The sequence below is a fragment of the Cetorhinus maximus genome, chromosome 18, assembly GCF_964194155.1.
Source record: "Cetorhinus maximus chromosome 18, sCetMax3.hap1.1, whole genome shotgun sequence".
In the NCBI taxonomy this organism is placed as follows: Eukaryota; Metazoa; Chordata; class Chondrichthyes; order Lamniformes; family Cetorhinidae; genus Cetorhinus; species Cetorhinus maximus.
Window position 1 is genome coordinate 25,572,263 of NC_135896.1, and position 26,245 is coordinate 25,598,507.

General features: G+C 40.5%; 1 protein-coding gene across 2 annotated transcripts in view; it reads right to left on the reverse strand.

Moving 5' to 3' along the window:
• The window catches only part of LOC144693002 (rho-related GTP-binding protein RhoJ-like), a 42,612-nt gene extending 23,262 nt beyond the window's left edge, over window positions 1-19,350 (reverse strand). For both annotated transcript variants that reach the window (XM_078562241.1, XM_078562242.1), the window contains exon 1: window positions 17,976-19,350. In XM_078562241.1, the coding sequence (XP_078418367.1) occupies window positions 17,976-18,621 (646 nt within the window). In that variant the 5' untranslated portion in view covers window positions 18,622-19,350. The remainder of the gene's footprint in view (window positions 1-17,975) is intronic.
• Between the last annotated feature and the right edge of the window lie 6,895 nt (window positions 19,351-26,245).

Below are 26,245 nucleotides of genomic sequence, written 5' to 3' on the forward strand. Positions count from 1 at the left end.
ACCCTAATGGCCATTATACTGATGTGAGCAAAAACCTAGGAGGAACAAGAGAGTAATCTTCAAAACAGCACTGAGAATGTTGTTATGAATAAAATTGAGATATGAAAGATTGCAATGGATAGTCATCTATACCAGTGAAGGAGAAAAGTAAGTCACAGAAATCAGACATAATGTACTGCATTTTCTTCCACAACACAAAGGAACTAAAAATATCCTTATTTTCCAAGAGCTACCTTTGTATAAGATACGGGAGGAAATCAAGTTCCCAGAGATTATAAATGAAGAAATCAAAAATACTGAGCACTAGCTACATGGTTACTCCATGTAACGCTGGTGTAGTGGTATTGTCGCTGGACTAGCAATCCAAAGACTCAGGGTAATGCTCTGGGGAACCGGGTTCAAATCCTGCCACGGCAGATGATGGAATTTGAATTCAATAAAAATCTGGAATTAAAACTCTAATGATGACCATTGTTGATTGTTGTATAACCCATCTAGTTCACTAATGTCCTTTAGGGAAGGAAATCTGTCGTCCTTACCTGGTCTGGCCTTCATGTGACTCCAGACCCACTGTAATGTGGTTGACTCTTAAATGCCCTCTAAACAGGGCAATTAGGGATGGGCAATAAATGCTGGCCTAGCCAAAGATGACCACATCCCATGAATGAATAGAAAAATAGCTACCAAGAGACAGTAAATATAAAAAGGCCTATGATTTACTTGCAGCTTTGTTTCCATTTGCCTGTGCACTTTGTTTACTCAGACTGTCACACATAAGACACTAATCTACTAATTCACATACAAAGTTTGGAATACATGGTAGGAGTCACTAAGACATAGGGCCAGATTTTCACAGATTTGGCGAGACTCCACAGACCTTCAAAAATGGCAGGTAGGACTCATTTCTGACAGATCCAATTCTTGCTGGTCGGGGAAAGGGAGCCGGGGTGTGATTCACACAGGAGGGAAACCTGAACTCAGCGGGGCCAACTGAACCCAGTACCGAGTTTAAACAGACCCCATTTTGGCTGTTGCAAGGGCCTTAGCCCACAGTGTGCGAGTCACAAATTGATGGAGCAGACATAAACGTTCTTGAAGGGTGGATAAGGTCTGTATAACTGTCATGATCTGAAGTTTCATAAATCCCCTTCTCTTTAAACTTTCAAAAAAATACAGGCTGCAATTGTCACAAAGTTAAAAAAAAGTCTCTGCTGAACTGCTTTGATTGACAGGCCACCTGCTGCAGGTTAGAAAAGAAAACAGCAGCATCTGGTCATGCAGCTTCAATAGAGTTATTTGTTGACATTTCCCCAAGGGCTATTATTATTATTATTATGATGATGGAATTATGAATGCTTGGCTGAGTTTCAAATTGATTATTCTTAGGAGTTTCTGAATTCAATTTGATTGACAGTTTAAAGCAGCTATTAAAGAATTAGCTGTCTTTGATGTGGGGTCTGAATAGAAGGTTGTCTGCTTTTTATGAAATTAACCACTTACGGTTTAAAACTTTTAGATTTAAAACTTTGAATGGGTTTCATAAATAGGAGTTTTTTCAGGATCAAGTGTGAACGAACGAAGGCTGTATTAGATTGTTAAAAAAATATTTTTTCATCTGCACGTGGCTTCTGAGGTCTGTCCATGATGGGTACTGGGTGAGTGGCTATAGTGGCATGGAGGGCATGAGGGGCCATGGATGGAGGATGAGGGCGTGTGAGGGGTGAGAGCTAGAGGGCCTACCAGCTTCTGAAACAACAGAGAACTGAGGCAGGCCTTCTAACCAGTCTGCCTCAGCACTTGCCCGGCCTCAGGACCACCTATGGCCTGCTTCCTGGGTTGGTGGGCCTGACTCCATCCCTTACCGCCCACCCCCCTCAACCTCCAGAGCGAGAATCACATGATTCTGAGTACTTTTTTCTCCCGAGGTGGGTAATTTCCCGACTTGAGCTACCCGACTCAGTCGTGAAAATCTGGCCCATATTCTCACTTGTTAGGTTGGAACATCAGAACACAGTGAGTGCCAATCTATCCCCATGCTATCACATCCACTCTTGCCCCCTCCGGTCAGCTCTCACTCAACATGAAACTCCTTAGGCAGGAACAGTGCCATTGAACGCATAACAATGTTGATCTAAGTCTATATAAGTTATGTACAAAATAAAAGAAAAACGCTTTCAAAGCTGCAACAGATCTTAGTATGCAAATGGTCTTGACAAACTGTTAAACCCCAATCCTTATAACTTATGATGCCAGTGTAGTAGCTTTAATACATTAGATTTCTTCCTATTAGATTATAGCATCATTTGCCATATTATTTTTAAAAATCTACAGAAGCCCAAGAGAAATAGTAGCAGACTGTCATTCATCTCTAGTCAAAATTGACATCTTTATTGGCAAACTCTGTGCTAATACACTGATTATATCAGATATTCTACAAATAGCACATTCTATTTACATAGAAGAAGTAAACAAAACTGAAATTACACTAATTTAATTAAAAGAAAATAGGAATTTAGAACACAGTAACTTCTTATATGATAGCCTCCAGTTAAGGCTCTTTCTGTGGCAGGCATGTCATGTGAGAGTCTACAGATTCCAGCTAGCTAGCTTATGGTTTGTGCCAATTTTACTTGTAAAAAAAAAATGACTGTCAGTATTTCTGTCTGCAGTGCCAGATGTCTTCTATTAGCTAACAAGGTCAATGAAACCACAAACACGAGAGCAGCACAATGAACAACCTATAATATTACACTAGCTGATTCAGTTCAGAATTTTACATGTTGGCGTTATATTTTGAATTGTCAAAAAGTCCATCGTAAACACTAACTTACAGGAAAATCAAATCACCTTTTATTAGCTGATTCATTACCTCTGATTGTTAGCAAACTGAAACCAGCAAGTGGTGAATCTAGACTAATGCACAAACATTTAGCAATTGCAATCAAATACTATACCCAGCAAAACATATCCTTTTAAAAAAGCGGGAAGTTTAAAAACTGTTATTTATGCTTGACATTTGAATAATATTTTGGTAACTTTAAGCATGTGCTATATTTATTTTGTATCTTTTACCCACATGTAGCAAGACTCTTCCTGAAAAGATTTACACTTGAATGAGGTTTTTTCCCCTCCAAAATAGAAAAAAAAATAGATTTCCAATGATAAATTCAATTTAATGCATGCTTGGGACTTTAAGCAAATTGGACAACCGATAGAATACGTGAAATTTTATTTCAAACTTTTGAGGATTTTAATTACAGCTCCGAATTATACGATTTAAGGTAAAGGTTCAACAGTTGGACAAATTATGAATGACAATGTATGAGTACCTTCACCAATATAATAAGAAAAAATTCCTCCTTCCCCCAAAAAAGATTCAATTATTTATTAGCTACAAACATTCCTGTGGATATTTTCACTGGAGGGGTGCGAGGTGCAGGTCAGGAAGGATTTAAACATAAGGATGCAAGTTGAACATTGGAAAAAGAGAATCAATATACAGTACATCAGTGAGGATGGGTTGGTGGGTGAATGGGACTTGATATAGGATAGCATGAGCAGAACTTTAGATCAGCTGGAGTATATGGAACATGGAGAATGGTAGACCAGCCAAGAGATTATTAGGTTATATTTGTTTATGGGATGTGGGCATCACTGTCAAAGCCAGCATTTACTGCCCATCCCTAATTGTTCTCGAGAAAGCACTGGTGAGCCACCTTCTTGAACCATCCAGTTCTTTTGTAGAGATACACACTGTGCTGTTGGGTAGGGAGTTCCAGAATTTTGGCCCAATGATGATGCAGGAAGAATGACACATTTCCAAGTCAGGATGGTGTGCAGCTTGGAGGGGGAGCCTGCAGATGGTGGTGTTCCCATGTGCCTACTATTCTTAACCTGTTTGGCAGTGGAGGTCATGAATTTGCCATCAAAGAAACCTTGGCGTGTTGTTGCAGTGCATGTTGTAGATGGCATTCACTGCAGCCACGTTATGCCAGTGGTGGAGAGAGTGACTATTTCAGGTGGTGGATGGAGTGACAAACAAGCGAGCTGCTTCGTCCTGGATAATTCATTTTTGAATGTTTTTGGAGTGGCATTCACTCAGGCAAGTGCAGAGTTCTATCACATTCCTAACATGTGCCTTATAAATGGTGGAAAGGCTTTAGGGAGTCAGGAGGCGAGTGACTTGCTGCAGAATCAACATCCTGGGGTTACCACTGACCAGAAACTAAGCTTCACCAGCCATATAAATACTGTAGCTACAAGAGCAGGTCACAGCCTGGGAGTTCTGCAGTAAGTCACCTCCTGGCTCCCCAAAGCCTGTCCACCATCTACAAGGCACAAGTCAGGAGTGTGATAGAATGCTCTCCGGTTGCCTGGATGAGTGCAGCTCCAACAACACTCAAGAAGCTCGACACCACCCAGGAAAATGCAGCCTGCTTGATTGGCACCTCATCCACCAACTTAAACAGTCACTCCCTTTGCCACCAAGGCACAGTGGCAGTGTACACAATCTACAAGATGTGCTGCAGCAACTCACCAAGGTTCCTTTAAAAGCACCTTCCAAACCCACAACCTCCAGCACCTAAAAGGACAAAGGCAGCAGATGCACGGGAACACCACCTGCAAGTTCGCCTCCAAGTCACACACCATCCTGACTTGGAACTATATCACCATTCCTTCATTGTTGCTGGGTCAAAATCCTGGAACTCACTTCCTAACAGCACTGTGGGTGTACCTACACCACATGAGCTGCTGTAGTTCAAGAAGGCAGCTCACCACCACCTTCTCAAGGGCAATTATGGATGGGCAATAAATGCTGTTCAAACCAACAACGTCTAAATCCCATGAAAGAATAAATTAAATTTTAAAAAAATACCCAACATCTAACCTGCTCTTGTAGCTACAGTACTTATGTGGCTGGTTCAGTTAAGTTTCTGGTCCATGTTGACCCCCCCAAGGATGTTGATGGTGCAGGAAATGGTGATCGTAATTTAGAAGGGACAAAGTGGGAAAATGCTTCTGGTCAATCACCAGAGAATTATTTTATAATTTGTCAGAATGTTATATTGAGACCCATCGCATGTTTGTCATTGAATGTCAAGAGAAAAACAAATCTTACACTTATAGCACCTTTCATTACCACAGGATACCCCAAAGCACTTCACAGCCTATGAAGCACTGTTTTGAAATGTAGTCACTGTTATAATATAGGAAACATGGCAGCCAATTTGTGCACAGCAAGCTCCCAGAAACAGCAGTGTTATAATGACCAGATAATTTGGTTTGGTGATGTTGAGAGATAAATATTGGCCAGGGCACCAGGGATAACTCCCCTGCTCTTCTTTGAAATAGTGCCGTGGGATCTTTTACATCCACCTGAGAGGACAGGAAGGACCTCAGTTTAATGTCTCATCTGGAATTTGGAACCTTTTTGCAGCACTCCTATGGAATATCAGCCTTAACCTTTGTGTTCAAGACCAGGAGTGAGACTTGAACCCACCGCCGCCTGGTTGAGAGGTGAAAGTACTACCAACTGAATCAGGGTTCACACGGCTGAAGAAGAGATGGTGAGAACCTGTCATGTTGGAGATGGCCATTGCCTGACACTGAAGTGGCATGAATGTTTGTCCCCACCTTATTGTTGTTCAGGTCTTGCTGCATGTGGCCACGGACTGCTTCATTAACTGAGGAGTTGCTATTGGAAATGAATACTGTGCAATCATGAGCAAATGCTCTCACTTGTGATCTAATGATGGAGACAAAATCATTGATGAAGCAGATGAATATGGTCAGACCGAGGATACTGCCCTGAGGAACTCCTGCAGCGATGTCTTAGGGCTGAGATGATTGGTCTTCAAAAACACACAAACATCTTCCTCTGTGCTAGGTATGGCTCCAGTCAGTAGAGTGTTTCCCCCGATTCGCAATTACTTCAATTTTACTGGAACTCCTTGATAACACACTTGGTCAAATGCTGTCTTTATATCAAGGGTGGTCACTCTCACTTCACCTCTGGAATTCAGCTCTTTTATCCACATTTGGGCTAAAGCTGTAATGTGGTCTGGAGCTGAATGGTCCTGTCAGTACCTGAACTGAGCAACGGTGAGTGAGCTGTTGCTTAGTTAAGTGCTGCTTGATAGCACTGTCGACGATAACTTTCATCATTTTCATGATGATTGAGAATAGATTGATGGGGTGGGAATTGTCCAGTTTGGATTTGTCCTGCTTTTCGTGGATACAACATGCCTGGGCAATTTTCCACTTTATCAGGTAGATGCCAGGGTTGTATCTGCACTGGAATAGCTTGTTTGCTGGCACAGCTAGTCCTAGAGTACAGGTCCTAAGTACCAAATGCAGGATGCGCCCACGGCCTATAGCCTTTGCTGTAGCCAGTGCATTCAGCCTTTTCTTGATACCATGCGGAGTGAATCCAATTGGCTGAAAACTAGCATCTGTGGGGCTGGGGAACTCAAAAGGAGGCCAAGATGGATCATGCACTTAGCACTGCTGACTGAAGATAATTGCAAATGTGCTACGTTTTACATTGAATTGCTGGGCTCCGCCATTATTATGGATCATCAGGAGCAGCCTCCTCCTCCGGTTGGATGTTCAATTATCCATCACCATTCATGAGTGGATGTGGCAGAACTGCGAAGCCTTTATCTGATCCATTAGTTTTGGGATTGCTTGCACCTCATTTTTAGGTTTGCCTGGTGTTGCTCCTGACATGCTTTCCTCACAGATCAGAGTTGGTCCCTTGGCTTGACGGTAAATAGTCGAATGAAATATATTCTGGCGCCATGAGATTACGCATTATGGTGAAATAGAATTCTGCTGCTAAAAAGGATGCCCAGTTTTGATTTGCTAGGTTTGTTCTGAATCGATGTTGGAGGCTGGTCTCAGTATGAAGACAGGGCTCTGTCTGCACAACAGCCAGCTGAATCAGTAGCAGTGCTACCGAGCAACTCTTAGTGATGGTCATTAAGGCTTTTCACCTAGAGTGTATTGTGCCCTTGCTATCCTTAGTGCTTCTTCCAAGTGTACAATATGGAGGATTCCCGATTCATCACTGAGGGAGGGAGGGAGGGAAGTGGTAATCAGCAGGTTTCTGTGCCCATTATTGACCCAAAGCCATGAAACTTCATGGGCTCCAGAGTCAAAGTTGAGGGCTCCCAGGCAATTTCCTCCTGACTATACCACCACCTCTGGTCGGTCTATCCTGCCAGTGGGGCAGGGCATTCCCAGGGATAGTGATGGTGGTGTCTGGGACGTTCTTGTAAGGTATAATTGCGTGAGTATGGCTATGTCACACTGTCTGTGGGACAGCTCTTCCAATTTTGGCACAAGTCCCCAGGTGTCAATGAGGAGAACTTTGGTCATCTAAGCAGAGCGTGTCGTTATCATTTCCTAGGTCGATGATGGGGTCATTCTTATTTCTTCATAGAAGTTTGATACAACTGAGTGACTTGCTAGGCCAGAGGGCAGTTAAGAGTCAATCACATTAATGTGGTTCTGAAGTCACATAAAGGACAGACCAGGAAAAGGATGGCGATTTCTTTCTCTAGTGGGAATCTGTGAATCAAATGGGCTTTTTTGTTTTGTAGTTACACTATTCTGGCTTTTTAATTCCAGATTTACTTAATTAATTGAGTTTAAATTCCCCAGCTGCCAAAGTGGGATTTGGACTTGTGTCTCAGATTAGCCTAGGCCTTTGAATTACCAGCCAGTAACATAGCCTGCAATACTGTTCTTGTTACTGAAATAATCATGTGTGGAAGTGGTAATGGTGTTAGTGAGGGATTCAATCCAGATGACCGAGGTAGGGGCGAGAGGCATTTGACGCTGTGACAGTGCTGGTAGGCTGTCTTTGTGACGAAAAGGATATGAGGTTGGAAATCCAGCTCAGAGTTGGACAGGCCTTTTTGCTTCAGCCTGAAACAGTTATAAGGGAGACGGCTCGACTTTTTAAGGAGGGTAGGGAGTTTGCGATGTGGGCTGAAAATGAGGTCTTTGGTCTTCTAAGATTCGAGGCAGTGGATGAAATTGAGAAAGGTGCTTGAAAAGACAGGCTGTCAACACGATGCAAATGGAAGCTAACTGGAGATGTAGATAATGCTGCCAAGAGGCAACATATAAATTGAGGAACAGTGGATCCTTGGATGACATCCGAGGTGATGGGAGGAGAAGCCCTTGTTTTTTTTTGAAGAAAAAGTTGATGACAGTAATTTTCAAAAGGGAGGAAGGCAGAGGCAAAGAAGCCATTTGCAAGAAATAAAGAGATGTTAGGAGAATTTTTTCTGCAGAAAATTGTTATAAACTGGCATTGGTGTTGAAAGTGGAATCTAGAATAGCCTTTAAAGCTACATTTTTAATATTCTTTCATGAGACGTGGCTGTCAGTGGCAAGGCCAGCATTTGTTGCCCATCCCTAATTTCCATTGAACTGAGAGGTCACCAATTACTGAAACTAGCTTTCAATTCCAGATTCTATTACGGTAATTGAATTTACATTCCACCAGCTGCTGTGATGAGATTTGAACCCTTGCCTTCAAAGTATTAAGACGAAAGCAAAATATTGCAGATGCTGAAAATCTGAAATAAAAACAGAAAATGTTGGAAAACTCAGCTGGTCTGGCAGCATCTGTGGAGAGAGAAACAGAGCTGATGTTTTGAGTCCTATGACTCCGGCTGAAGAAGAGTCGTACGGACCCAAAATATTAACTCTGTTTCTTTCTCTGCAGGTGCTGCCAAACCTGCTGAGTTTTCCCAACATTTGCTCTTTTTATCTTCACAGCATCAGCCCGGGTATCTAGATTACAAGTCCAGTGACATTACCACTATGCCACCGTCTCCCCATACATGGATAAATAAAGAAAATCTTAAGTGAATGGGGAAAGGGAATGAGACTGAATGAACAGTGCTGCTCTTATGTTACTGAGCAGCATAAATTGCCCCATTTATAGTACTGCCAAATTTACTGTTCCATAGACAACTTGGATACTTTAGGAGAATTAGGTCAAATCATTAACATTTTAGATGCCTAAAATGTCAGGAAGGAGGGATAGCATTAATAATGCACAGAGGTTAATAGCAATTGCCACAAATAACTGAAAAACAGTATACCTGCACTTAATTTTGTAGCTCAAGTTCATTAACTTTGATTTGTCAGCATTAAGCACTGAGAAAAACAGCATACTGGTGTGAGGTGCCAATATAGGGTGAACTAAATTTTACTGGAAATAGCACAACTACAGAACAAACAGGATACGGCATCACAATTGTAAGGAAAGATTATAAAATAGTTCAGAAGTACAGTTTCTAAAAATAGAGCGCACTTTCAGCAAGTGCGGATGAGACTAATTCTTCAAGGATGTTGCAAGTGCTAATTTATGACAACTTTTCTTAAAACATTGGTTATATACTATACATTCAAGAATATGCATAACGCTTGACAAAACCTGTTACAATCCATTTTGAGATAAATAACTTTTAAAAAGAAATTTGAATTCCAGTGACCAACTTAAAGGAATTGCACGCCAAGATTTCAAGTTTTAAGGCTTTTACTGTAACATACAAACTAAAAGCAACAGTGACTAAACATTACTTAGCGGCAACTAATACTCTAAACTAGAGAAAGGATAACCCTTATTCATGTCTTAATTTGATCGATAACCCCACGCTGCATATATATACCTTACAGCATGCTCTCCACGGAACTACAGACATAGATTTTTGTCCGCAAGCTGGATGAGCAAAGTTGGGAGAATTCCTGGCTCTGCGAACATGACTTTTGAAAATGGCTGTCCGGACACCAGATTTTTGGGCTGGGGGCAGGGAGTGGGATAGATCAGAAGTTGGGGGTGGGCGCAGAGGCGGGTTATGTGGAAAGCCTGCCTCAGGGCTCTGGCATTCTGTCCAAGAATTTTTAAAGAAGAATAAAACGTAAAACATTCCTCTAGTCCTCACACTTCACCTCCCAGCCAACGACCTGTGCCCCATCCATGCCAACCCATGCCCTACACCGACCTCTCCATAATCCCTCACATCCTCCATGCCAACCTATGCCCCTGTACCCAACCCCCATGGCCCTTTATAGTCTCTATGTGAACTCCTGTCAACGCATGCCCCCCATCATCTTAACACCTACTATGTGTATGTTCTGGGGGTTTGAGGTATAAAACCCTTTTACTCTTAGTCCACCCTATCTCAGGTTTGCTGTGGGGTTATTGATAGAAATTGGATCACACCAAAACTAAGAAGAAACACGTCACCACTTATAAAGGGGTAAATGAAAATCAAAACACGTTTCTGTTTATGGACGGATGGTGAGAAATCAGGGCTGTTTAAACTAAACCTTTTTGCCTATTTATTAAAGGCTGACAAAGAGGCCTTGAATTGCACTTTGTGTAATTAAAACAATTGAACCCTGACTTTTAAGCACCTTTAAGGTAATTTACATTCATCAAGAATAGTTTATTACAAGTAACTGCCTTCCTGTTCCCAGCCTGCCTTAACTATTAATTGTCTCACTCGCAGAAATTCAAATGGAACTGTTTAAATAAGACAAAATCCATTAATGTTAATTCAGACCAACATAGAAGCCCAAAGATTCGTAGTATTATCAAAATCTCACACATGCCAACTCATCTAGATCCACTGTGGGCAGACTTCAGGACCCATGCAGAAATGAAATAAAATAAAATTTCAAGTGTCTATTGCAGACTTTACTATATTAAAATAAACTCTAAAACCGACTTACTATATTTGCATTCCTTCAATTGCATAAAGCCTTACAACAACAAACGTTTCATTCAAGTGCACAATCCCTTATAAGGACAAGCATTGGAATTCATTGTCCCACTAGAGGTCATAGTCTATAACCACTTGTAGCTGTCAATCAAACTGTGAAATGGTAAGCATCCTATTCTGATAATATACCTTTGTGTAATCAGTCATGCAGCACTAATAAGGCAATGAAAAACCTCAGGCTTACATCAGAGTGAAATTGCAAGCAATGAGTTTTTTTTAAAAAACACCAGGCATTTTTTCAAAGATTTAAAGGGCAGGTTTTTAAATGGTTTGACAGCCTGACAGCTCCCTTTGACAGGTGTTTGACAGTTCCTCTTGACAATTTTGACAGGTGTGTTGACAGTTCCAATGAGCTTGGCAGTTAATGAATTCATGCACTTTTTACACACATTCATGCCTACGTTTAACAATTCCAAAGGGCACCTTACCTCTGCCAATGGTGTCCCGGGATCTGATCCAAGGAGGTACCTGATCTCTTCAAAGGTACCCAAAGAAATGCACAAGGTTCAGGCCTGCTCTGCACACTTTAGGTTTCACACTCCTGGGCTACCAAAATCTGACTTGAATGGAAGCAGCTGATGATTTAAATGGCCAACTCCCTCCGCAAAATGTGCATGTATAAAATGTAAACCACTCCCATTCCCACCCCCGCAAAAATGGTAAATGCCATATTTTGGGGCAGGATTTGAAATTTCTGGGCTTGTCTGCTATTTTTCCCCATGGCAATAAGGCTCTCCATTGTGGTGAAAATCCAGGCCACAGTCTTTTTAGGAAACAGTTTAAAGTCACTCCCAGCTTCCAATAGGTACATTTCCCATTTCGCCAAGTCATGGCTGTCAAAGGTCCTTCCCCTCAATCTCCAGAGAACACCTGAACTGACTTTGAGCAGTGATTCCTTCTTCCAGCCTCACCAGGGTGATTCTTCCAGTGTCTCTAAATTGCTGTGCATTCATTCTCTTCGAACAGTGGACAAGCTTTCTCCAGCATTCGGCTTGGTAGCTAACAGAGAAAACAGCCTTTTCCCTCTGCAGCCCACAGCCACTGCTGTTCCTTGTCTCTTTCTCCACCAGATTCTCTCCCTCTCTCTGTTCCTGTTCAAAGTCTCTGAGGCAGAAGGGCTACAAAATCAAGAACATCTGCTTTTGCCTTTGTCTTCAGGTGTTAAACCTGGCACACGCGTTTCAATAGCACATGACCTGGGCCCTCAGTCTCCATGGCAACTAGGCCACACAGGCCTGTCATCTGCAGAACACATGGCAGATCACATGACTCTCTTCATAACTTCATTTTATCTTCAACAAAAGAGACAGTTAAAACATAACCATCCTGCAAAACCTCACATTTGTAACAAAACTAAGGATATGAGATAAGTTCAATGCAAATAATACGCGGTTGGGCTCTCAAAATGTTTATCTATGAACTAGCATTGGAAAACATTCATCCGTTTGTGCATTTAATAAAACAAATGCACTACAGCCTTTATTATCAGACTAGTGACACTTGAATAGTCACTAAACATCAATTATTCTTCCATTCACCGTTTTGATTTTGTGTTAATTTGAAATATTTACTGTGAACAAAAGTTGAACTCAGGCACAAAATATTCATAATTTTGAAAATGGTTTGTCTCATGGGTCCGGGTAAATTAGATTCCATATCATTAAATATTTAACAAATGTGCTGATGCCTGCATTCTAAATTCAATGGAATGTTATAAAGCACACGAAAGACCGAGTTGGCTCAAATAAGTTAATTTGAATTTACGCACTAGTGGAATTTGGTCATTTATTTAAGATCAAGTTGAACATTTCTTTGAAAACAAAAATAAACCACACCATAAAAATGGATAATGTTACTGCCCAAATTGTCTTGTGTCAGCTAAATAAAATGCAATACATTACTAGTGGATAATGAATTTCTGAAAATAACAAATCTCATAATTTTCTACGGTGGCCATAATGCTTCCAACTAATATCCTTCAGAAGGTACAACAGACACTTTCTAAAGTATTCTAGATGCATTTTCAGCATCTTACAAGTTTTGTGAGATACAACTGTTTCCAAATCATCGCCCTCAGAATAATACTTTTGAAAATAGATTTGTATTCCAGCAACAAAATGCATCAGATTTATCCCAAGAACCATATTAGCTAAGTTAAATAATGAAAGACCAAAAAGGAAATTGGATGCAGTCACAAAAATTATTTGGTTTTATCTACAGTAGGCATTCTGAGATGAGTAGCACATCTGTGCACGTGCAATTGCGGTACTTTCCAGCTCTCTCTGGTTGTGTGATTTATCACATACAGTAATTATACATCATGGTCATTGTGAATTAGCTAGGGACCAATTAAATTCTATCCTAATGCCATATGTCAAGTTACAGCAACTTATCCCATGATTCCATCACTTCTTTTCATATTCAGCAAACTCAACATTATTGATTGCTGGCCAACTGAAATTAAGACTGAATGTGCTGAGCTATTTATATAAAACATATGTAATAAGTCTTGATCAAAATGATTTCACTTTCGTTTTGAGGGGGCTGAAGGATTCCCACATCTTAGCTCACATATTTAATTTGCAAACTTTTTTGTTGAAGTGCCAAATGTTTTTGATGTTGATTTGAAGTAATCCAGAATTTTCTTCTATATATGCTAATAAGGTCCCCAATAGAATGCCAGTAAAAGGAAACACATTCAGCAAAATATCACAATAGCACATGCAAAGAACATCTTGTGAAATAGAATCTGGTCCATGGTCCTATTTTGTCAAGTCAGCGTTTAAATTAAGGAAACAATATTAAATATCGCAACATGAATTAGTAACTTTGTTGCCTTGTCTTGTACTCAACTTCCAGCTATACCACACAAATTAGTCCAGTCAAGGGAAGTATCATGACATACACACTGCTCATATTGCAGTATATCTTTTTTATCCTCTTTTAACAACAGTTTTCTCCCACTCTTTCCTCTCCTAAGGCCAGTGACAACTTCCTGGTGAACAGTTCAGTGGATGATAATCACCCTCTGAAGCCCTTTTCTCCACTTCTGTGCTGCGAATGTCATAAGGTTATTTGACACTAGGCATCATCTCCGCCAAGGTTGATTGTATTCTTGCTCAACTTTCAAACATTCAATCCCAGGAAGAGGAATCCTACCTGTGTTTTTTTCCCCCTTCCCTAACTCTAGGACAATGATGCCAATTATGGTAATGTACTAATGCCTTGGCTGAGATTAGCAAAATCTGCACTCACTATAGATTGAACATTGGACTATCCTGGTCTGCATTGTTCAGCTACTCAATGAGTGAAATTGCTGAGCCTGAGTAGAACAGTACTATGATGCTGTCTGCAGAAGTAGTGTTTTGGGATTTTGCTCTCAGTTTTGAGAAGCTCCACAATAGAGTTAGTGTATTTGTACAGTAGTGAGAAACTAGCTGTAGCATATCAACAGTAGAGTCTGAACTGCTACTTTGTCCTGGTATTATTACTTTGACTTCCAGAAGTAGAAGAATGGGTAATTGATTGCCTTCAAAAATGACTTAGCCATTTAACAATACTACTTTCATAATAGCTGTACAGTGAGTTACTGTAAAATAGGTCAAAATACTACTGTGTTACCATACCATTTAAACAGTAGTTTCTAAAAGAATATATAGTATGTTGGTTGTGTAAATTAAATGTTCCATTTTCACTGAAACAGTGATTTATTATAGGCGTTGGATTTTAACCAATTGAGATTATACTATAAACAGCATGCTTCACTGTAATGGAATGCAAATCTAATGTTTACACTCCAAGGGGAATTAAAATAAGAAACCAGCTATTCTTGACAAATTTTACATGCAACATCTGTAGAATATGAAATTTATACTGCATCCAAAGCTGGATACCCTTCCATTTACGCACTATATTTATTACAACAGTCTACAGGAGCATATTGAAATTGGAGCGCTTCATAGTTGCATTAGTATGGAACATATATAACCTAAAATGCAACAGGAAAACCCAGAATCCAAAGGTCAGTAGCCTTACAGCATTGCATTAACAGACAGAGGACTTTAACACATGGAACTAGTCAGTTAAATAAATCACAGATCAATTCCATTCAAATCACATAGCACACAAGTGGAACTTGCCATATGGTAACTCCTATAACACTTCTACCAGTGCAAAGTAACAGAAAATATTTCCATAAGAGAACAATATATTCGGTGGTGTGTTCCAAGCAGTAACACATTGCAGGATTAATAAAACAATGATAACATGCTTCATGCATTATTGGTGTGTTGTGTGCTATCCTAGCAAACTGTGCACTATCCATCATATATGGTCCACCTTAAGACAGTAATAGCCGTGTCCACCTAGATCTCCAAATAAAAAAAAAGCCCAGCTTTTTTTTTCCCCAATTAAAGATCTACAGTTAATTTTTACAGGCACCAGTTAAAAATAAAACTAGATGTTAATACAAGGTCAAATCAGAAATGGCAACAACAAATGTTGCCCCACCCAATAAAATCTCATGTCATTTCAAGAACAAAAGCTTATTGTATTTTGCACCAAACCCAACCCTTGATCAGCATATCCTGTATCTTTTGTTTTTTTTCCTCAAATTAGATGCATACGCAGGGACAAGGTTAAACTAAACTTTGATTTCCACTTTTATGTTTTAAAAAAGCTCACACGGTTGCCAGCTTCACAGCCATTTAGCCATGAGTTTGGGTCCTAAGCCCATCTTTCACATCTGTCAGCAAGGCAATAGTTTGGAGAGAGCTTTGTAAATTTAGCATCCCTAGGCTTAAAGTCTTCAAGCCACTATAGGTGGATCTTGATGAATATAGTCTTATTATTATAAACTGATTGTTTAAGAATTATTTGCTGAGGCAATGGTGCCTTTTTCCTCCCCTTGAAATCTGCCAGGTAGGGACACCAGAATTAGTCCAGCAATGTTTGCCCAGTCAGAAACAAAGCAGGAACTTGTGCACTTCATGGCCTCAGGATGTCCCAAATCACTGCATAGCCAATGAAGCACTTTTGAAATGTAGAGAAACACGATAAGCCAATTCGTGGACAGAAAGTGTCCCACTGGGATTGTTCCCCTTAAAGCAGAGAAGGTTGAGAGGAGATTTGACAGAGGTGTTCAAAAATCATGAGGTGTGGGGTGTCTGGACAGAGCAGATAAAGAGAAAGTGTTCCTATTGGTGGAAGGGTCCAGGGCACACAGATTTAAGGCAAAAGAACCAAAGGTGACATGAGGACAAACATTTTTACACAGCAAGTGGTGATGATTTGAAATACACTGCCTGAAAGGTGGTGGAGGCAGATTCAATCATGACTTTCAAACTAGATAAGTACTTGAAAATAAAATCTTGCAGGGGTCCAGAGATAGACAGGGAAGTGGGACTAGCTGGATTGTCCCTGCAGAAAGCCAGCACAGACTCAACTGGCCAAACGGCTCCCTCTGTGCTTTAACCATTCTATGATCCTAAATAGCAATGAGATAGTGAGCAGATAATTTTATGTTATTTTGGTTGACAGATAAATATCAGCTGGGGCATTAGGAAAACTCCCTGTTCTTCAAATAACACCATGGGATCTTTTATGCTCATTTAATAAGCAAACCACATTTGGTTTAATTTCTCGTTTGAATGCTGACACCACTGACAGCACAATACTCCCTCATTCCTGGGCTGAAGTGTCAGTCTGGATCATGTGCTTAAATCTCTGCAATGGCACTTAAACCCATGACCTCTGACTCAGAGGTGAGAACGTTACTATTGAGCTAAGGTTATTGTCCAAGTACCAACCTCATTAGGACTTACCTATTATTTATGGCAGATGCTGAACTTCATAATTATTATTTATTACCATTGACATTACGGAGTAAAAATATTCTAGGGGAAAATATCACTGAGAAATTATGCTAGTTCCATTAACTTCTATAAATCATTTTTCTGGTTAGTGTTCTCTCATACGCTCAAAGAGTAAAAAATATAATTTAAAACGGAATGCTAGAACTGTCCAGTAGGTCTGTCAGCATGTGCAATGTGAAGATGGGTTAACATTTTGAATATGATCTTTGATCAGAACTGGAAACTGGGAAACAAGTGAACAAAGCAAATATGGAGGATGGACCATGTATTCTCGTGATTACTTTATCACTAAGAAGTTAAGGGGTCTAAAAGCAGAGAGTGTTTGATTTTCCAGTTCTTAAAACAATGTTAGATATTAGTCCACTCTGAATAATTTGAAGTTTCTTTACACTAAACAAATTTGAATTATCCAGTGCTTCAAATTAAGCGACATGACATAGAAAATGAACAATTTTGCACCAAAAATGTTTATCAGTTATGTTGGATTAAGAGAATATTCTATAAAAGATCATTCTAAACATGCAGCAGAAAGACATAAGAGTGGATTAATGCAAATAAAATATTGGTTCAGAATCAATTGATACTGTTTGAAATCCTAATGGCAGGCACGTCGTTTAAATTAACCCCCCAGCTTCAGAAGCTGAAGTTTATTTACATCAGCAATGCCATACGATCACAAATAAACATAAAGGGAAGGATCCCATACTGTTCAACTTGTTAAAGTGCATTCGGACACCGCCTGCCTACAGTGTGATAACTTAACTAGGTCCAAGTTCCCGGGTTGAAAGTAGGGCGGGGGGGTGGGTGGTGAGAGTGCACAATTCGATGCACTGAATGTACTTACGCAACTAATTGAGCCACATGAGCAAGTTTCAGGACCTTTTTTATCTCTCTCGCTGTGGAAACTGCAGCTTCGCTTTATTGCATCTCGGATTCTTTCAGTCTGAGCTCACTTTATTTACAGGAAAAGCTGCCACCCATTACATGGAAAGTCTAACACTGCCCGTGAACCCGAGTGAAAAGCTTGGCTGATCCACTGTGCAGCCATCATTCGCAGCACAGCTTTCACTCGTCAGCAAGTCTTTCCCCACAAATCCCAACCCCTCCCTCCTGCAGCCGGGATTTATCCCGGGGGTGGGGGGGGCAGGAAAACTATCTCGGCCTAAACAGGTAACACAGACACCAAGCGGCATCAAGCTGAGGGGGGGCGGGGAAGTGAACCCGCCTGGAGGTCAGCCTGCAGCCCGAGGCCTGAGGGGTCAACCTGCAACCGGGGTCTCTCCCTCCCTCTCACCTGCGTAGTGGTCGAAGACGGTCGGCACATACTCTTCGGGGAAGGCGTCGTTGGCGTAACTCATGAGCAGACAGGTCTTCCCCACCGCCCCGTCACCGACCACCACACACTTCAGCATGTCCCGGTGCTGAGGCGGCGGTGGTGGTGGTGGCGCCGGCTGCTGCTGCTGCTGGTGGGGTGGAGGCCGCCCTCGCTGCTCTTTCCCAGCCCCCGGCATCGTCCTCAGCGCCGGCCCGTCGCCATATGGAGTGGCCGCCGGGCGGTCTCTGTCTGTCTCCCTGCTCCTTGTCTGTGTCTGTGCCGGTCGGTCCCTGCCGACTCTCCAGCCTCGCGCTCCCTCTCCAGCCCTCAGGAAATGAGTTTCCCGGTAAATCCAAATTAGGAGATGTGCAAAGCAGCAGCTAATACAATGGGAGCTGTGTGTGTGTGTGTCACGGAACTGCGCCAGGATCTTTAGCTTAAATCCCAAGAGCGTCTGTTTCCTTCCAATTTGTGTGTGTGTGTGTGTTTTTAATACAACGAACTGCAAAGGTTGTGCCCAACCCAGCGCCTCTCTCTCTCTTTTCTTTTTAAATGCAAGAATCTTAACCTTTGCGAGCGTCCGAATCCTGGATTTTATTCGATGATGCTGGAATGCGGGCTTCATTTCAAGTTGGTTCTGGTGTAATCTGATAGTTCATGTGCACAACATGGGAGGGAGCAAGTAACGTCTGCAGTTCGGGGAGATTGTAAAGCAATACGCAATTTTGTAATTTAGATCCCCAAGAGACGTATGAGCGTGACTTAAATTAAATGCCATCTTTTAAAAAAAATCTGAGATCAAATAGGTGAATATCTATGATTTGGAATACGAAAATATATGACAATCTTGTGTTAGCATTATTAGTTGAGGTGTTAATTCAATGATTTATGTGGTGGTATTATTACGATCACAACGGAATTGATGGTTTTATGGCCTCAAAAGACCAAAATATTGTGTTAGGAAGAATTGGACGTAAGGACATCTTTGTTAATGATCTTGTCTATAATGCAAAAGGACAGTTTTATACATTGTATATTAAAATTTAGAGTGGCGTGTTCCACTTTTCGATACACTTGTATATTTTGGTACCTTAATTGAAGGGGGCCAACATGTATTTTTTTTTTAAAAAATCAATAGAAACAAACTTATTTGAACTCTATGTCAAAAAAGTCTCGAGCCAAGACTCAGTAGTGTAAAATGCTTCGAAAGTTAAAGTCTTTCTAAAACAGAAGCTGGAGTTGTAACATACTCCAAAGCAACGTTGTAAGTTTCCGTTGTCGATTTTTTTTTTAGACAGATAATGGTGAACTGTCTGAAAGTCACATATGAATACATATTTTCACTTATGAATAAATCTTTAAAATGAATTATTTGTTTGCCTGACTTCTGAGGATCAATTGTCACCTCTAATACGCGTCTCTCCAAGAAATCCTACTTAAATCACTAAATTTGGTTTGGTTCTCTTAGTATATGATTATCTTCGTACAAAAAACTTCGCGCTTATGCCATTGAAAATGGTCCAGTGTATGTTTTCCGGACTGCTGTTTCCTGTGATACTGTATTCAATGGCAGTGGAACTTTCTCTGGTGTGTAAATATTTATCTTAAGAGTAGAAAACACACACACACAAAGTACAGAGACCTTAAAGGATGATCTCTTCCTCGTGTAGGTCACAATGCCACCAACGCCCCCCGCCCGCCCCCATATCTGTTGACCAAAAACAAAACTTGAAAAGGAAACAGGAAGTTAGACAATATCTTATTTTAACCATGGGGAATTGTGGCGAATTCAAATATCTCAACCGTTTACATGGAACCAACTATGCGTTGTTTAAATCTAGATCCAAGGAACATGTTTAGGTGTAAACACGATTGGCTTAGATTATGTTTCAACTATTTTTCCAAGGGAATATGAGCTAAAGCGTGTTGAGGAAATAACCATCTCTCCCCCCCCACCCCTCCTCCCCCCTATTTTTCCAGGTTATGGTAACCTAAGGTGTAATAAGCCCATTTCCATTAGATGCCTTGCAAATCACACGGCCAAGTAATCCTTGGAGGGTGGGTATTTTTTTTAATTTTCAAATTAGCTTAAATTCATCGGGAGCTTGTGTTGCAAAAAGAAACAAATTTTGATCACACAATAGGCGTTCTGAATTTTTTTAAAAAGTGAGATGGTATTTTTGCAGTGGTGAGGGACAGCAGTGTTGTAGAAATCAACAATTATTAAAGACATTTAGTGACAATATAATGACTTCTCAAATTATGGTGGAACGTGCATTTCTAAGATGCTGAAAATGACTAGACAAAGGTAACAGATCTATCTGATTCCTCAGATTTCCCTCCTAACATCAACTAACAGGCAAATCATAAAACAATTAGCTTGCAGTTGACTGTGATTTAGTGGACTATTGGAAAGGAACATTATGTCTTTCAAACTTAATTGACACAGTGTCGATAGCTCTAAAATAAATCTTAATAAACCTTTAAGAGAAGTGTGCCTTTCCCCTCAGTGTAATATATTGCATTGGTTTTGCGCCTGCACTCGTAAAGCAGTGCACTGGGGAAATACAGCCAAAGTGTATGTTTGACACGTGCATAATTTTAATATAAATTCTTATTTTGATAACATTTGGTTCATTTAATTTGAAATTCAGGCATGATATGCTATACATTTACTACCCTCTCACCCTGCTCTAATTACTGAAATGTGATATTCTGATTGTCTTACACATTCTGAATCTGATTTATTTAGCTATGAATCTTTGGAAGATCTTTCATCTGCTAGGATGTGAGTCGAGATTGGTTGTTTGATAGTACAGAACTTGAGTATTGCTGAAAAAAGAGACATGCTGCCTAAGCTTTTCATCTTGCACTCAACAGGACAGATCACAAGATTACCAACAGAACAGGAAACAACAATTTATACTGCATGAGAAGAGAGTGCTGATTGGTTGGCAAGTGGACTCTGATTGGTAGAGACATTGCCATGGAGAATGCAGCGGGGAACAGTTAAATAATTAATTTGAACAAAAGCGTGGCAGTTAACTGTTCCTTGCTGCATTCCTCATGGCAACGCCTCTATCAATCAAAGTCCACTTACGAACTAATCCGCACTTTCTTCTCAGAGTATAAATTGTTCTTCCCTTTACCGTTGTAAATCTTGTGATCTGTCCTGATGAGTACAAGATGAAAAGTTTAGGCAGCATGTGTCTTTTTTTGAGTAGAGATTGTTAACTGTGACTTTGTATTAAAACTCTGGAAACATTTAAAACCCCTTCGCTGAATTCCAGCTCCATGAATATTTGGTTCATATAGGTGGCTAAGAATTGAGGCCTAAGGACACATAGGGCAGTAAGTGCTAGGCGAGGGTAGGTTGGGCTCATGTGGGTTCCCAGGTAATATTATATTATATATTAACCCACATTGTTTCAGCCTGTTCTTGCCCTGCTGAACTGATTTATTTCTATCTTGACTCTATTTTTTCTCCCCTTATCCAGTCTCTTCCTACTTAGAACTGTGATTCTCCTGATGCCCTCTGTCACTTTAACAGCTTCCTAATCCTGATTGTCTTCTTGGATATTTAATACCTCTACACCTCCACCTACACCTTCATCCCCCCACCAGGATGATCTGAGAGCTCTCTGCTTCTTAAACAGATGCCTAACCAATCCCCATCCATCACCACCCTCCTGCACCTGGCCGAATGCATTCTCACATTGAACAACTTCTCCTTCAACCTGACTCATTTTCTCCAAATAAAAAGTGTGTTGCTATCATGCTATCTGCATGGGTCCTAACTATGCCCGACTTTTTGTGGAATATGTGGAACATTTTTTTGTTTCTGTCCTACTCATCCTGATAACAGTATTGGTGCCATTTCCTGCTCTTGCACTGAACTGGAGAGTTTAACCAAATTTGCTCCCACTTTCCATCTTTTTGCCTTCACATGGTCTATCTCAACTCTTTGTTCCCCTTGCTTGACTTCTCAGTCTCCATTTCTGGGGATAGGCACTAATTAATGTTCACTACAAGCCCACAAACTCTTACAGCTACCTTAACTACACTTCTTCATACCATGCTTCCTGTAGGACTCTACTCCATTATCCCAGTTTCTCTCTCTCCCTTGCATCTGTTCTGATGATCTTTTGATATGTCTTTTTTCCGCAACCAATGATCCCACCAGCACTCCTCCCCCCCCCACCCACCCCCCACCCCTCATTGGTTGACCATGTTTGACCAAGTTTTTATTTTTCACTTACTTCTGCTCTCACTCTTTCTCCATTCATTCCAGAACGATGATAGGGTTCCCTTTGTCCCCACTAGCCTCTGTATATAATGATTGTGCACCATTTCCACCACCTCCAGAATGATGTCACCACCGAACACATCTTCCCCTCTGCTTCCAGCAGTCCAAAGAGATTGTTCCCTCTGTGAAACCCAGGCCCCCTACTCTGTCTGCCCAACACTCCTCCATTTCCTACAGCACCTTCCCATGCAAGTGCAGGAGATGCACCACCTGCCCTTTTTCCTTCTCCCTTCTTACTGTACAAGGTCTCACTTTTTCGTGTGAAACAGCAATTTATTTGTACTTGTTTCAGTTTACTGCATTTGCTCCTGACACTGTGGTTTCCTTATAACTGGAGAAGACCAAACGCACGTTCTTTCAGTCCACAAGCATGTCTCCCCCCAAGCTTCCAATTGCCTGTCATTTTAATCCTCCACTTTGGTTTCACTCTGACCTTTCTCCCTTTAGCCTACTTCGGTGTTCAAATTGAGCTCAATGAGGAAGAGCATCTCATCCTTTAATTGGGAACTTTGTAGCCTTCTGGAGTTAATATTGAGTTCAACAATTTTAAATTGTGACTCCCATTTTGTATCATTTTTGCTGGTTTGGTTTCTTCTCTTGTTTCTGTCTTATTTCCTATGTTTTGCTTTCGGGTGACAGCTATTCCGGACCCTGCCATTCATATGTCAGACACATCTTTTGTTTCTTTGCTTGTCCCTTTACCTTTTCCTTTAGCCTTGCACCTTAACCTTTGGTCATTTAATCTCTCTGTCCTCCACCCTATTACGGGCTTTTCCTTTTGTTGTTCTTCCCAATCTTCCCCATTTCACTTGCTCAAAACTTATCACGTTTCTAACTTTTCTGATGAAAAGTCACAGACCTCTCTCCACAGATGCTGCCTGACCCACTGAGTATTTCCAGCATTTTCTGTTTTTATTTCAGATTTCAGCATTTTGCTTGAATTTTATGAGTTATCACTGTTTCACAACACCATTTTCCATTTGAATAAATATTGCTTTTCATCATGTCAGTAGCTGCATGAAGAGTAAAGGATTAAAGCTTGAGCTTTAAATCTTTTTTGCTATGCCTGTTTCCTGGTTCAAAATGGTGAATGTTTGACCAGTCAAGTACTGAGTGTCAGACTATAGCCTTTTCACTAGAAGCATTTTTGAATGATTTTGTGCTTGAGTTGCAAGAAGGTGAAAAATTACAAACGTATTTGTACGAAGCAGTTTTTAAGAAATATGTAGTATGAAACCCCAAAGTAAACCACTTGATGGTATTTCATATTTCTCATCTTTCACGATCTTGAAATTGATTATGCCCATGAGGGATCAGTGATGTGTTCTCAAAATGACCAAAAGGAAAACTTTGCTTCTGCTGCTATGGCTATTATCAACTAGGTGACACTCTAGGTCAACTACAATGAAAGGAGATCCAAGGCCAAAACCTATGCAGGAGTCCAAAAGAAGTAACCAGATTTTCATGTTTTACAGTTCTCCCAATTTTTGTTTCCATGGCATAGGTGTAGGACTATCAAGAATAGTGCCCCATAATTATTCCCTAAGATCTTATGCCTGAACAAGATAATCTTTTGATTGAATTTGTAGTGGAGCCCAGGGAACCATTTTTACTGGAGACTGTTCAACAATCATTAGAAGGTAATTCACATAAAAATCAAATGCATGCACTTTACAAAGATGAAGCCACGCCAAAAGGCTAATTTATGCAGTGCATCAGATGGTTTGAAAAGAGAAGGAGCACTTAATAAAAGAGTTTTAATGTGAACATATGCTAAAACTAACTGTGGTTCTTACTGCATAGAATCAGTTTATTTACACAGAGGAAATATTGGTAAGTATTCCCACCATTATAAACATAGAAGATATATGGGACTGAAGGAGACCATTCAACCCATCAAGGCTGCTGGCCAAAAAACAGTTATCTAACCTAATCCATTTTTCAGGTGTCAAACCCTACAGGTTGGAGCACTCCAAGTGGATATCCAAATATTTTAAAAATGCAATGAGGTTTTCTGTATCTATCATCCTTTTGCCAGTGAGTTCCAGAACCCGCACCACTCTACGTGTAAAAAAACTCCCCTCTAATTCTGTCAATTATTTACAATCTATTTCCCCTGGTTATTGACCTCTCTGCTAAGGGTAAAAAGTCCTTCCTATCCATTCCACGCTCCTCATAATTTTATACACCTCAATTAAGTTTCTCCCCAACCTCCTTTGTTCAAAAGGAAACAACTCTAGACTAATCCAACCTTTCCTCACACCTAAGATTCTCAATTCTTGGCAACATCCTTGTAAATCTCCTCTGTATTCTCCCAAGTGTGAACACATCTTGTAATGCAGTGACCAGAGCTGCACACAATATTTTAGCTTTGGCCTAACTAGTGTTTTGTACGGCTCTAGCATAACCTTCCTGCTCTTATATTCAATGCCATGGCTAATAAAGGGAAGTATCCCATATGTTTCAGCCACCTTATCTACCTGTCCTGCTGCCTTCAGGGATCAGATGTCCAAGGCGCCACTGTTCTTCTACACTTCTCAGTATCCTACCATGCATTGCCTGCCCTTCCCAAATGCATTACCTCCCATTTCATCGGATGGAATTCCATTTGCCATTTTTCTGTCCACTTGACCAGTCCATTGATATCTTCCTGCAGTCTGTAGTTTTCTTCCTCACTGTCAACCACACAACCAATTTTTGTTTCACCTGAAAACTTCTTAATCATGCCCCTTACATTTAAGTCTAAATCATTGATACAGACCATGAAAAGCAAGGACCTTATACTGAGCCCTTCTGTAACCTCATTGGAAACAACTTTCCAGTCACAAAAATACCAACCAACGTTTTGCTTTCTGCCAGTGAACCAATTTTGCCCTTGATCCCATGGGCTCTTACTTTGCTGACCAGTCTGTAATGTAGGATCTTGTAAAAAACCTTGCAAAACTCCATGTGGATCACATCAAATGAACTGCTCTCATCGGCTCTCTTTGTTACCTCCTTAAAGATAAGATGGATAAAAGATAGATCAAAAGGATAACATTATCTTTCTTATGGGTTCTGATGAAAGGTCATCAATCTGTGACATTAACTCTGTTTCACTGTCCACAGATGCTGTCGGACCTGCTGAGCATTTCCATCATTTCTGATTTTCCTTCATATTATCTTCCCTTTGTTTATTTTAAGTAGCAGTTCTCAACTCTTCATTGATAATTTGTCTCTGAAGAACAAAAAGGTCATTATTCTTTAGCATGATAATCTTCAGATACTGCTACATACATGTACTGTATAGCAATTTGCAACAAGGTAGACTTGTTCAGTAGAAGGGGAGTTGAAATGTCTGACAATGCTTTAGTATTGAAATCCCAATTAAAGTTTATGTACATTTATTCTTCACATTCTTATGTGTCAAATCATTTCTGATAACATTAAAATGGTTACCACTACATGCTTCTGCCTCAGTTAGATTGTCATACACACTACTTACCTGCTCCAGTGCTGCAATATGTTACATGTATAGTTTTTAGGACAGAATTAAACACAGAACAAAAATATTTGTTACAGTGTACATTATTCTAAAATTAGATTGCACTTAACTCATTTTTTAAAAATGAAGGTTTGACTGATAAAGTTATTAATTTACCTACTCATTCCTATATATATAGGAATATTTCTACATTTCTTCAGCTATGTTCATCCAGAGCAGGATACAGCTTTCCTCGTGCCTTGGGGGATTTCTGCCCTATACTAACACGTGTTGTCAGTAACCGCTGACCAGGACTCTCTCCTCCACTTACCACCTGCCCCACAGGCATATAGCCAGGATTAGCAGATTGATTATTAATCTGCTTGAACGGCAAGTCCTGGAGTAGGACTTGAACCAGAATCTTCTGGGTCAGAGACATACCCACTGAGCCAGCAAGACCTTCACTCCATATTATTAATG